This window comes from Pteropus medius, unplaced genomic scaffold (assembly GCF_902729225.1).
Source record: "Pteropus medius unplaced genomic scaffold, Ma_sr-lr_union100, whole genome shotgun sequence".
NCBI classification, from domain to species: domain Eukaryota; kingdom Metazoa; phylum Chordata; class Mammalia; order Chiroptera; family Pteropodidae; genus Pteropus; species Pteropus medius.
The window spans coordinates 5769102-5782498 of record NW_024345861.1 but is presented as its reverse complement, the minus strand read 5'-3'; the positions used below and the strand labels follow the sequence as shown (position 1 = coordinate 5782498).

Sequence of the window (13397 nt, the reverse complement as noted above, 5' to 3'; positions counted from 1 at the left end):
CTGTCCTTGGTATTGAAAGATCAGAGTTTAGACCTGGCTACTCTCTCATTACTCTCAGTAGGGCTGATGGACCTCAGAGTCGCTTATCCTTTCTTGATCTCCATTTTCACTAATGAAAAATTGGCAGTTAGACAAGATAAACCCATTTCTATCTCTAAATTCTTTTAAGATACTCTGATAGAAATGGAATATTTAAAAAATTACCCTATTACTTTAATGCAAAAATATGGAAGTGTCTCTACATGCATTCTTTTATCTTCCAGAGTAAGTTTAAATTTAAGGTCTTTCAAAACATCATTCCACATTACGTTTCTTAGAAAAGTCTTCACCATGTACCCTAAAGGTTCCTCTTTTACAAATATATTTTAGGAGCAGCTTGAGCTGTGATTTTCCTGAACTAACTTCACATATGATATGATTTTCCAAAGAGCATTGAAATGTGATTCATCAGTTTACTATTTATCTTCAGATACTTGTCATCTTCCCAGACTTACAATTGTTTCCAGTTTTAAGGAGAAGCTTTTATACTACATCATGACATATGTAAAATGTATACGACATAGGAGTAAATCATAGTTCCTTATGCCACCTGTGTAGATAAATAGATCGATTCCAAATTATTGTTAAAATTGTCCATTTCTGGATATAGCCATCTAAGGGTACAAGCAAGTAAGGAAGAAAAAATCCAGTATTATTTTAAGACCTGAGAATTTTATAATGTTTATTCGATTTCAAAAGATTAAAAAAGTAAAAAAAAAAAAATCAATATTGACATTCAGTGGTAAGCTATAAAATGCTTTTGTATTATCTATTTCTCTTGAGTGTAAAAGCACACATTCAATAGTATTTTAAGATATTTATGATGGCAAGATGCCCAGCAAAAGTACACACTTGGAGGAAGTAGTTTTGAGAAAGTGTGGCTCTCAAAGTTGCTTGAGTTGGGTGTTTCTGGACTTGGAGGATTTCTAATAATCCTTGATTTCTCTGTTAGGACAACATTGGGATGTGTTCTACGTGAGTAGGCACATCTAGTGCACCTTCACTTCTTTCATATTTACATGTAAACCTTTGGCTAAATTTAAAAATTTTAGAAATATTTTGAAAATGGTATCTCAAAATATACTGGTGATTAGTCCAATATGAGTTTATTTTAGCAGCAACCGAAATGTTTATACTTTTTTCCTCTCTTGTTAGGAAGGTAAGAGAGAGAAATACAAGTCAATAAACTTATTTCTGGATAACTTCAAGGTTTTCATTATGCTAAGGAAGGGTAGAGATTGTTTAAGAAACCAAAAGATCAAATATAAAACCAAAAGACTTTATTCCCCAGCTCTAATTTAGTTCCAAATCTAACTTATTTGTAAACAAATAATTCAAAAGAATTTTTCCTAGGAAATAAAATATGACACCATAATATAACAGGGCCCCATATTTTAAATCCTACACAAAGCAAATATGGACTCAAATTTGATGATAGTAATAGGTCATCACTCTCAATGCAGAGAGTTTGGTTGGAGTTTCTTTTCTCCATGTCCATTTCCTGGGTGTTTTTGGTCTCTTACACATCTGTCTATACAATGTGAAGGACTTTGAAAGCAGCTACAGCTTGTTTTTCTCTTTCGTGTCTGCTCTGCAGTATTTCCAGCAGTGAGATTTCAGGTAAAGTGTCTTCTTTTCCGGCATAGGTTGTATTTTTCTTTTCCTTTGACATTTGATCAGTCAGATTTAAAGGTTTGGGTTTTGGGATTGTCTTAGCATATTCCAAAGCCTGAAATCATAAAGATAAAATTTTATTTGAAATGGGAAGTGAGCCCTGGATTCCTTTTATTAATCTAGTCTTAGGAAATGTTTATTGATAATATAAATGAAGAATATTGCTACAATAATGTATTAAGACAGGGATGGAAATGGAGATCAAATGGAAAATGCAAATAATGCAGTATAATGCACAGTTTAAACAAAATAAATTAGTTACATAAGAATTAGCTGTGAAAAAAAAGAGTTGAAAATGATACAGTTATGCCTTCGGATGTTTTCTTTATAAAACTGAGTTTTATTCAAGTGTTTGAAAATAGATTTCTCACGTGTTTGATCTATTTAGCTTCTGGCAGTCTTATTAAAACCAAACTTATAATAAGGAGATATTAACAGACCTTTCTATCCAAAGAAGATTTGTTATAGCTTGAGACCAAAGATATCACTGTAGTTGATATAAAACTGAGCCTCCATTATTACACCAACTATTCTTGTTCCTAGGCTCTTTGAACTCTAGCAAGTGTTTATTAGAGGTTAAACATTATTTTTTTATTTTCTTTATTATACCTGTATAAACCTAGATACTGAAAAAAGGAAGTCTTTTTTTTTTCTGAGTGATGTCAGTTCTGAAAAGCATTACAATAAAAATGAGATCACTAAATATTTCTAAATCTGCCTTCATATCTGTTTTATATTTTAACAAGAGTTTCTTGATGGCTAAAATGGGAATGGATAATATATTTAGATGCTAGAAGGGAAAAAAAAACCTTCTCAAAACAGAAAAACTCTAGACTTCTCAGTATCGTTGCCTTGAATCTCTTCATGAAAAAATAATGGATTGGAGAAAAAAAGAAAAAGTGGCACCATGGAAACTCAAGCAAGTGAATTGAGATCTTCAAGGTCTGAGGGAGAAAGGCAATAAATCAAAAATATGATGGTCTGTGAAAGAGAACATGAAGTACAAATTCCTAAAGGCACCAAAGAGTCAATTGTTCCTCATGCAAAGAGTCCTATATCCTTATTGGGACTGAGGCAGAAACTTGCACTGCAAAGCTTCATGTCTCCATTGAACATATTTCATTCACATCATGACTTACAGTTGGATGACTGTGACTGAGAGGGAGAACATTCTGTATTTTATGAAATCATTTTTCTTGGTTAGAGGAAATGTATATTATAACCCCTTAGGAAAAATGTAGGGGAATGAACTTGAGAGAATGAAGGAACTTTCTTTGACATAGGCACCCATAAACAGTAAGAAAACACTAATTTCCTTAAAACTTATTTTTGGTAGAGAAAGAAATTGATAGAAGAAACTACAAATCTTGATTAAGAAATCACCTTAATTCAATTTTTATGTGTGATGAACTTGGAATACTGTACTTGGAAGAAGAACTAAAGGCAATAATGAACTTCAGGAAAAGAAAAAAGTCTAACCTTATAGCATCATATGTATGGATGTCATTTTTACATCCACATCTGTGAATGATGGGTAGCTGCAGGAATGGTAGTAGCTAAAACATCCCCTGTGTTCAAAAAATGTGGGGGAATTCATTAAATTATAAGGTAATATAGGTTTCTTTTTAATTCTAATTGAAAAGATAATTGCTTACCTTCTGTCGAGGGATGGAAGATTTATTTTCAGTTTTTATTGTTTGTGGTTTTGACATAATAGATAGTGTCTTCATGTTGTACTCCTTAACTTGTTTTGCATATTCCTTTTGCTGTATTAATTTCTGCATCTGTTCAGAGAAACAAAGTTATGGTGACTTGCAGCGTCTGCTAGATCTCTCTGTTCTCTTTTTAAAGTGACACTAATTTTAGTGAACTAGGCATGTTCTATCAGCAACATAGGGGGAATGGGATTACCACCCGTAAGGTGACGGCAGTGCAATGGTTAAATGGATACTTCTCCTAGAAATAGTCTTTCTCTGAGGAGGAACATCACTGTAGTTGCACACCCAGTGTTCCCTTAACAGTGGCTAAATTACATTCAGCCTCTTCTTTGTTGCATTTATCCAATTTATTTTCATTTTTGCTTCTAACTTTGAACTATACTCTCTTTTTATGCCTTGAGTGCAACTGCAGTTAAAACAGATTAAATGAAGATCTCTTTTCACTAGTGGAAAGAGAATAAAGTGGATGTACTTTTCATGGGTTGGGAAACTCTTACTCTAAGTGTCTTCTCTGTAGCCACTCTTCAAAATTACCAAGATAAACTCTATTGGAAGAGACCTACAACCATATAACATACACCTCTCTTTCTATGTGCACATCTCGCTTTTCTGCTTGGGCCTTCAAAACTAACTAAAAGGTGGATACGTAAAACAACATTAACTAAGTAGTTTTATTTTACAGTAAAAGAAATGCCTGGATCTTTATTACCAGTGCTATTTCAGAAATGTCTCTATTCAGACTAAGACATTTGAATTAGGACTTAGTTCTGCAGGGCATCTTACACAGTTTTACTAAAAGATGGGCAAATCCAAGGCTGAAAACACTCTAAGCACATCACACTCACTTTGTCTCTGATGGATTCAAGGTCAGGTCCAAGGCCTCCAAGCTTCATGTCTCTTTTCTGATAACCTTTCAGCTTGGAACTCTAAAAATACAATCACAAAGACAGTTTCTTTTAAGAACTTGTATGCCCCTCAAAGTTGTCACAGCTACCACATAAAAAGGGAAAAAGGAAAATGGAGAATGGAAGCCTGTGTGGGCTGTTGGAGGGTGGATGCATTTCCTGACAACTTTGATTTTAATGGTAGTTATTGATAATAGTTTCTTTGGTAATTTGTAGCTGGTTAGCTAACATGTTTTGACTTTTCCACTTCTGTAATTAAAAAATTTGAAATTCTGAACATTATAAATAAATTTCAAGTGAGTAAACTGCTCATACCATTTTTATTATAATGTGTACATTACCACTTTACTGCTGCTGCTATTATTATTTTGTCTAGTCTTCTACAGTCTCATGAAACCAAATGACTTCCCTGGAAGAGGCAATCTAAATGAATCAGGTAAGCACATTAATTCAAAAGAGTACTCTGTCTAATGATGCCATAATATTCAAAAGAAAGTAAACACTTAAGAGTTGAGAGTCTAGGCAAGACCTGCTGAGAAACTCATTTTATTCAGTGTGATTTGGATATTTTGATGGGTACAAATAATTTTATATTATTCTTATTAGTATTTCACATTTAAAGGGACAGAGTAACATAATGAGGCAATTTAATTAATAGATTATGACCCTTGAGCACAATAATAGGCAGGAAAAACACTAATGCTTTCCTGACTGTAGGATAGATTAAGATATTCTTCAAACTGCCATTTTTGACATTAAAACTAACTTGCTACTTGAAGCAGATGTCCTTGTAGTGAAACCAAATCCTTTCTTTGAGTTTAGGAGTTCATTTGGTTTCCTTCCTTGGGAAGGATAGGAAGGACAATACCAAAGTGATGGTTTGGATGATAGTAATTACCTTAGGGCACATCTAGGTTGGTGCTTAGACTGGTAGAATGGAGAAAGAATAGCCATACTGAAGAGGCATCAGTGCTGTGCTAACCCTGCATGCTAATGGCAAGGCATGGTATTTTCTAAATTTTGAAAGCTCCTGTTAATTATGAAGTCCTAAGATATATAACATATGTAATGTGCCCTTTCCTAAGATAGAATTTGGCAGAGATAGTACAGAGACTTAAAAAAATTATTTCTTCATATTATATAGTTAGTGTGTGCGTATTAACTCTCAAATCTTAACAGCAAACTGATGGCTACACGTCGTATTAACCATTACAAGAATGTTCTACTCACAGTGGTCTACTGACTACCCGGAGGTCATACCAATTAGCTTCTCCATTGCCATTTCCCACTGTAGAGGCTCAGAGCCAAATATTCTTTTACCTTGGCCCCCAGCACTGAGCTCTGTCCCATGGGGTACGAGTGAAAGTTTGATGGGCTTGATAAAGGGTGCATCTTAGAAAGCTTTTATTTGGACTAGTGCAGCCCCGCCCTCTTTCCTTTTTTCTTCCCTGGAATGTGGATGTGATTCCTGGAGCTGGAGCTGCAGAGGTAATCTTGTAACCAGGAAAGAAAAAAACAAAAAAATCACACGAATACTGGTTCTGATGTGTTGAGTTGTAGAACCACCATGTAGGAACCACTTACTTGTAGATTAATTTTAAGAAAAATGAACCTATATTTTTGAAGTTGCTGTAAATAGTAATTCTGTGACTTACAGCTGAAGGTGTTATTTCTATGATACTACAAAATTTCTATGGTACATCTCAGTGCTGCAAAGGGCCAAAATTATATGTCATATAGGCAACGCTTCTACACTGCAAGGATTAAAAGTTCTGTAAATAGAATTTGCCTGATTAGAATGTTAAACATTTATATTCAAAACCCTTTTTGTGATTCTAATTCTGAGAGGAAAGAAGAGCCTTTCCTAAAGAAGCCTTTGGACTATAATCATTAAAAATTAATAACATTAAAGTATATAGAAGAAATATTGTTCACTGAAAGCATTTCAAAACCATAAATTTCCTTTAAGTAGTCATCACCCAGCAAAAACCCTACAGCTGCTTCTGCCCATTAGACCTATTTGTTCGTACTTTTATAAAATTGTCCCTATGCTACAATTTATTTTGTTATTTTTTCATTAAGCAGCTTAGCATTACACTGTATTTCCCTGTCACTGTTTTTTGAAAATGTAATTTTTATGCATAACGTTCAATTGTCTAATTATAGTTAAATTATTTAGCTATTCTAAATGTTGAACACTTAAGATGTAGGGATGAGCACTCTGATAACTTTTTGAGACAAATTGAGAAGTGAGATGGAGACAAAATCATGAACATTTAAGGTTATTAATGAACACTCCTATTAACAATGTATAAGAATGCTCTTTTTGTCTAAACCTGCATTACACTGGATAGTATCACATTTTAAAACCTTTGCTAATTTTTAATAGATGAATGAACCCAGACATATTTTGCAATTACAAATTTATTCTTTATCTGACATATGCCATCTGTACCATTGTTTTGCAATCACTAAGTTACTATCTATTTGCCAAAGTAAACTAATAACGAAAAGGAGAGAACTCTACTCATATCTAAGTCATAAATCCAATTTGTCCAAAACCGATGAAAAATAAATGATTGGTGCCCAGAAATCACATCCTTAGTCTGAAGCAGCTTAACTTTAATCATTGCACTGACTCACAAAAGATACATTGTGAAGCATGAATAATTGCTCACTGCTCCCCAGTTGCAGTTCTAACTATCACCTTGAATAAATGTCTTGGCTGTCACAGAAAAACAGCCGAGGGTCTAGCATTACATATCGACATGAAGGAAAGAGTGTGGCTCAAAGGGACTATCTCCAAATGACACTGACCCCTTTACAGGATAAGCTGCTTCTAGCAAAGAGACGTTTCTCAAGGGAGAGCGATAGCTCCTAACAGAATTTGTTCTGGTTGACTGGCAATGAAAAATCCTGGATTTACTTAATTTTGGCTCAAGTAATCTTGATTGGTTCACAGCACTGCAAGTTTGTTTGATCTCTTTCCATCATAAGTCTTTCTAAGAGCTTTACTGAGGTATTTCATATACCACAAAATTCACCCATTTGAAGTTGTGCAATTCAATGGTTATTTAGTATATTCATCAAGTTGTGCAAACATCATCACAATCCAATTTTAAAACAATTTCATCACCCTAAAAGGAAACCCCATACCCATTAGCAGTAGCTTCTCTTCACCTCCACCTCCAGCCCTAGGCAACCACTAATCTACTTTCTGTCTCTTCGAAAGGCTTTTAAAGTAAATTAATTCCTAGAATTTACTTTGATTTACTTCTCCTTGGCTGTTATACTACTAAAAGGTCACAACAGCCCAATGCCAAAAAAAAAAAAAAAAAAAAAAATTCAACAACGATAGTCCTGTTAGGTCTCTAAACACAGTGGGGGAATATAGGCATGTTCTCAACAAATCCCTGATGATTTGCAGCTGTATTTGCTAACATGCACACCCTGGCTCTGGCTGATGATTGCTAAGACCAGAACTGCCCCTCTGAACTGTGCTCACCATTGATCTCTTTACTGAAGGATGGTGTTGGACTTTTCTGATGGAAGGTTTCTGCCAGTAATTAATGACACTTCTCACAAGCCAGAAGAGTGATTTTTATTGTAAACTTGCAAAGTGTGCCTGAACTGAAATTGACATTGACTGTCTCTGAGGACATGTTTCAACTCTGAAATGTTGTGCCCTGCTGTGAGGGACACTGCAGGGCTTTTCTCCAGAACATTCCTCAGATGTGTAAATGTGAGAAAGTTACTGAAAAACAAGACAAAAAGACAATGTCTCAAATACTGGAGAACAGCAAGTGAAGGAAATTTGCTCTGCGGTTGCTAAACTTAATCCAAATAAACCTCTTCTTAGAAGCAGTCAAGCAGCAATACCCAGATTGTCTGTGACAACAAACACATGAGTTAATTACTGCAGCTCAGCTCAACACAGTTAGCTGTCAGAGAACTCCTTAAGCAGTTATTTTATGGTGGGTTGCAATAGATATTTTTATACTGTTTGTCATCCCTTGCACCATGTTAATCTCTTATTGCCTGACTCTGGATTTAATGGCATGGACAATGCTTAGTATTCATAAATCAGTCACAATAGAACTGAGACTGAGAAGAACAATGGTGCTTGGGCCTATTATCTTTACAAATCCTCAAATTTTTAATGTCATTCAAATAGATTCTCTTGGAAACCACAATATTTGCTGACTAGCAAATGGGCATGACCTGAAAAATGATTCCTTCTGTCTGGTGCCCTGGCTACCTGCTGTCCTATACAAATGGCTCAGTGCTAAATCACTTTAGCTTCTGGAATAGTTTAAAGGACAAAGAGGACTTCTGTGTATTTGTCAGATGTAGCCTGAAGGTGTTGGATGAAGAAAATGGATATGTATGAGTTGTAACATTCCTGAAGAAGGGAGGAAGGTAAGAATTTTTCAAGTTGGAAAGAGGTTTTGGGAAGCAATAATTGGAAGTTTTCTTTCTTCCTCTTGTCTACTCTCCCATGCTCTTAGATTTCTGGTGATACACACTGTCACCAGGGTACTTTCCTCTACCTTTTCTCAGTAAAACATGAATGCAAATTACTAAGAGAAGGAGGAAGGGAAAGGAAATGAACATTTAGTTGATGTTTGGACTTTACTAGGGACTAAGCTAAGGCTATAATACATTATTTCACTTAATTATCATACTAAATCTACACTACATAAAGAAAAACTCCGATATCGTATCTGAAGAAATGGGGATTCAAGTGAGTTAATAACTTGCCAAGTCACACAGGTATTAGGGGATAGAGCAGAGATGAAAACTTAGAAATGACTGAGTCCATGACTTCCACTAAACCCTGCTCACTAAGTACTGAACTTAAAAGCTTGCATTTTCAACAATAATCCATAGTTGGCAAGAATCCTAACTCTGAAGGTTTTTCCTGAGGTAGTGTATTTGAGCTCTATTTTAGGCCCTGGGGACATGTAAGCTCCAGAGTGAACAGGCCATTCCCACCTTGAGAATGTGTTGGCCCCAGTGCTCTGCATACATTTCGCTATAGAAATAATAGTGTGCATAGTGTCTGGCTTCCTTGTTTAGTGTACAAAACTTATTTATGAAGTACTTGAAAACGGTATTGATGGTACCTCAGAACCTACCATGTAATGATGTTTCTGTGGAAAAAGAAGTTACCTGTGATCCCAGAAACACATTTCTTCTAATTTACAGAGAAACTGGAGATCATCCCAGCTCCATGCCACTAGTCGTGGTTTCCACAGCCTGGGTCTGGATTAGGGACCCCAGTGGAATAGAGGATATGAGAGAGTGGAGTCAGAATGAGAAGTTAAAAGAGCCCTCAGGTGTGATATGTGAGGGAGCTGAGGTAGGGACTCCAGGGCTGTGAGGGAGCTGAAGACCTGGGCTGCACAGGCCTCCAAGGTGGGAACTACAGGAATGGGCTGTGTTTCCTGTCCATCAACCTCTGAGGTCTTAGCTCAGTCCAAGCCAGTCCTCCTCTTCTTCTCTTTAATATGATCCACCATCTATTCTAGTCCAGCTTCCCCCCTTTTTTTTCAAGGCCGCACTTTTCTTTTTCTCTGAGAGTCCCACCTGAGGGTCCAGTGACTTCATAACCCCGTAACTTCCTTGAATGCTTTGCATTTGCCCTGCATGCAAATCTAATCATGGTTAACATTCTTCAGTTGTGTGTTTACCCCCACCACAGAATAAAGTTCTCCTTCTTCAAATAATAAACAAGGTCCATGTAAGCCCCTACCTACTTCTGTACATCTCTTGACATGCTGTGCCTCCCAGTTTCAATGACAGCAACACTGAAATGCTGTCAGTTCCTAGCATGTGTCATGGTGTCAAGCTTCCTCATGCTGGTCCATGTGCTTGAAATTCTCTTTCAGTCTTTTTTCTTTTGCTAACTCTTGGCCACCCTCTAAGACTCAGCTCACAATTAAGTCCTGAAGCTCTGCTTGACCCACAGGTTGAGATATGTCCTTTGTGTTCCTCTGTATTCCCCATACATTTCTCTCCCTTAAAAAAATTGTTTAAAACATTATACTAAAGCCATTTACATATGCGTATTCCCTAGTTCCATTTAACTGTAAACTTCTGCTGGGGAAGGGTCATAGCTCATTCTCTTTGCATCCCAGCACCTACTACAATTTCTAGCGGTTATTCAACAAATATATGTCAAATTGAAGTAAGGATGATTCCCTAAAACTGCCTTATGGTGGGTGTCCCTCTGGTCCAAGGCCCCCCATTCCCTCAGTTGCTGAGAGTGTTGTCTGCTATGGCTCACAGCTGAGTCCCTCCCTAAGAACTGCCCTTGGCCAAATGGAGCTGTTATGCCCAAAGTTACAATCCTTCCTCAGTGGCAGTCAATAGCCAATGGCTGGTCCATGTGGGGCAACAAAAGCCTGGGTTCCTTGCCTTTGAAGGCCATCCCAACTTTAGAACTCTTTTGAGTTTGAATGAGGCATCTTTTGCATCTTTACGACAGTGCACCTTCTCCCCCTGCCCAGGCCTGCTCACTCCTCAATAACCCTCATGCATAAAAATTTCCATTTCAGTGTCTGTTCCCAGGGTACCCAACTCAAAACAGGCCTATTCCCAACCAGGTCTTTCCCTGTTGCCCTGTAAAATGAATGCATTTTACAGATATTTCCTTACTGTGTGACACTATAAGCAAGTGATCTTTCCCAAGGGATTTTTATTGCTTGTCACAGTAGAGAAATATAAAGGACATAAAAAGCCTCCTTCAATGCCCCTCCCTTTCCTCCTAGAAACCTTCCACTTTGCCATCTCTCCCCAGCAATTTCCCTTATTTAACAATATAGACACAACTGGAAATATTTCAGTGCACAAAGGTGCTAATAATGGTGAATCTTAGGGTAAACAAAGAACTCAGTAAAGACTAGCAAATATTTCAGAAGAAAGCTCAGTCATCGGCTATCCTGAACATTTTACTGCAGGAGCTGAGGTGACATAGGGCCAAGAAGAGTTCTTGAGGGGAGGAGGGAAAGTGGTGGATGGTGGGAGACATGCAGTGGCAACAGTGGTTTTCACTCACTCGACCCTAATTTCTCTTCTTCTCCCTCTGCTCTCTATATGAATGTACGTGGAGACTCAGCCTAGACTTGGGGGTGAGATGGGGTGTGGGGAGCTTTTCTGAGGGTATGATATTTAAGCTGATGCCAAAAGGATGACTAGTGCCTCTCAGCAAATGTAGACCCTTCCCTGAGATGAAACAAGAAGGAGGTAGAAATGGCATCCATGCAGCACTTCCAGGAAGAAGAAGAGGGAAATTTCAGGCAATAGCAAGGGCTCAGGTAAAGATGTTCCTCAGGACTTGGGCTACCCAGTTGTGGCAGCAGCTTAGTAGTGACCATCCTTCCTCCAGGGCTAAAATAATGGGAATGAAAATCAAGGTTCATCTGTACTGTATTATCAAAACAAGAGGTTACTTGGTGAAGGCTTTTATTACCTTAATGCTGCTTCTTTTCCTATGTTTTTTTCCTTTTTCCAGTTGAAACAGATAGCCTTCAGAATTACTACGACTAATTTTCATTTGCTTTCTTTGAATTCTCTCTGAACTGAGTTGGGATTCACTTTCTACCCTTGATAATATGGGTGGAAATGTGACACTGGATAAAGCCCCTTCACTGGGCTGCACCTCAGTCAGTTGCAATAAGGCTTGCTGATGTTGCTCCATGATCTGAGCAAGCTGTGAATCTGGAGATGCTCTAGCAGGTTGGCTGTCAGAGGAAGAATGAAATTTCCTTAATGGAAAAAGAAGCACAAATCTGTTAATAAAACCTAGAGACACAAGACTTCTAGCATAAAAGTCTTTATGAACCATTAATTTGATGTACTTATTACTCCCTAAATCAAATTAATGATCATTACCTTAATCTTTTCATAACACATTAATTTCTCATATCTTAAAATGCTCCTGTTTTTTGCTTTAGGATATTCTAGCTCCTATTTAGAACTTTCATTTAGTGCATTCAAAATAAGAAAAAAACCCCCGCCATTTTGAAAACTAAAACTTCCCACTCCAAAATACCTGAAAATGTTGGATTAAACAAACACCCTTTTAAATATTTACTTGAATTTCTAAGAGAGGCAGGGAATTTTCAAAGACCAAAAACTAAAAAAAAAAAAAAAACACCAACTCCCCTCAAACCAAAAAAAAAAAAAAAAAAAACAAAAAACCAAAAAAACAACTAAATTAGATTTTGGATAAGCTAAAGCTATAGCTTTCTTGGTAGGAGTTTTGGACCCAAGAGCTTGAGTTTTAATATTTAACACTAGTATGGGATATGTGAGATCTTGGCCCCATGTGGAGCAGGGAATCAGAACTGAGATGCCTGCATAAAGTCTGTAACCCTTGAAGAGCTACATCCTCAATAAAAAGGTGAATTAGTGAAAAACTCATTCGCCAGCCTTGAGAAACAACAAAGCAAGCCTATGTGTCTTGGTCTAGGCTATTAATTGAAAAAAAAAAATCCCTGTAAATTTCTTTTGAACAATATTTGGGGTTCAAATTTACCTTACCTACATAATCATGGGAATCAAACATCAAGAAATTAACATAAAAATGATCTGGGAGGAGGGATACCTGTAATATCTGGCAGAAACAAATATAAAAGTTATGTGGAGGGACACCCTCCCACCCAAGTCTACATAGGTATCTACAGACAAGACTGATAAATTTAAGTTCACAATCCAGAATTCTAGAACATATGAGGAAATAATCTCCCAAGTATGAGTCAGCAGACAAACATGCACACACACAAAAAGCAGTCGTATATTTCTAAAAAAAATCAGATGACAGAGTATCTGATAACATTTATAAAGTAAGCATGTTTGAAATTATCAAAGACGTAAAAGAAGAAGTCAAAACTCTGGGAAACATTTGGAAAAAAAGAATAAGGTTTTAGTCAAAACCAAATAGAAATTCTAGACATGAAAAATACCATCGTTGAAATTTATGACTTGAATAGCTGGAGAAAATTATTGCACTGGAAAATTTATCAGAAAAAATTTCTCAGAAGCACAGAAAGATAAA

The 13397-nt window shown here is 36.6% G+C and overlaps 1 protein-coding gene across 2 annotated transcripts in view; it reads right to left on the bottom strand.

Annotated features, from left to right (window-relative positions):
* Nucleotides 1–787: 787 nt before the first annotated feature.
* The window catches only part of JHY (junctional cadherin complex regulator), a 66894-nt gene continuing 54284 nt past the window's right edge, over nt 788–13397 (bottom strand). For both annotated transcript variants that reach the window (XM_039874727.1, XM_039874728.1), the window contains 4 exons: nt 11811–12105; nt 4277–4357; nt 3369–3497; nt 788–1768 (listed from right to left, as the gene is read on the bottom strand). In XM_039874727.1, coding sequence (XP_039730661.1) covers nt 1571–1768; nt 3369–3497; nt 4277–4357; nt 11811–12105 — 703 coding nt within the window. In that variant the 3' untranslated portion in view covers nt 788–1570. The remainder of the gene's footprint in view (nt 1769–3368; nt 3498–4276; nt 4358–11810; nt 12106–13397) is intronic.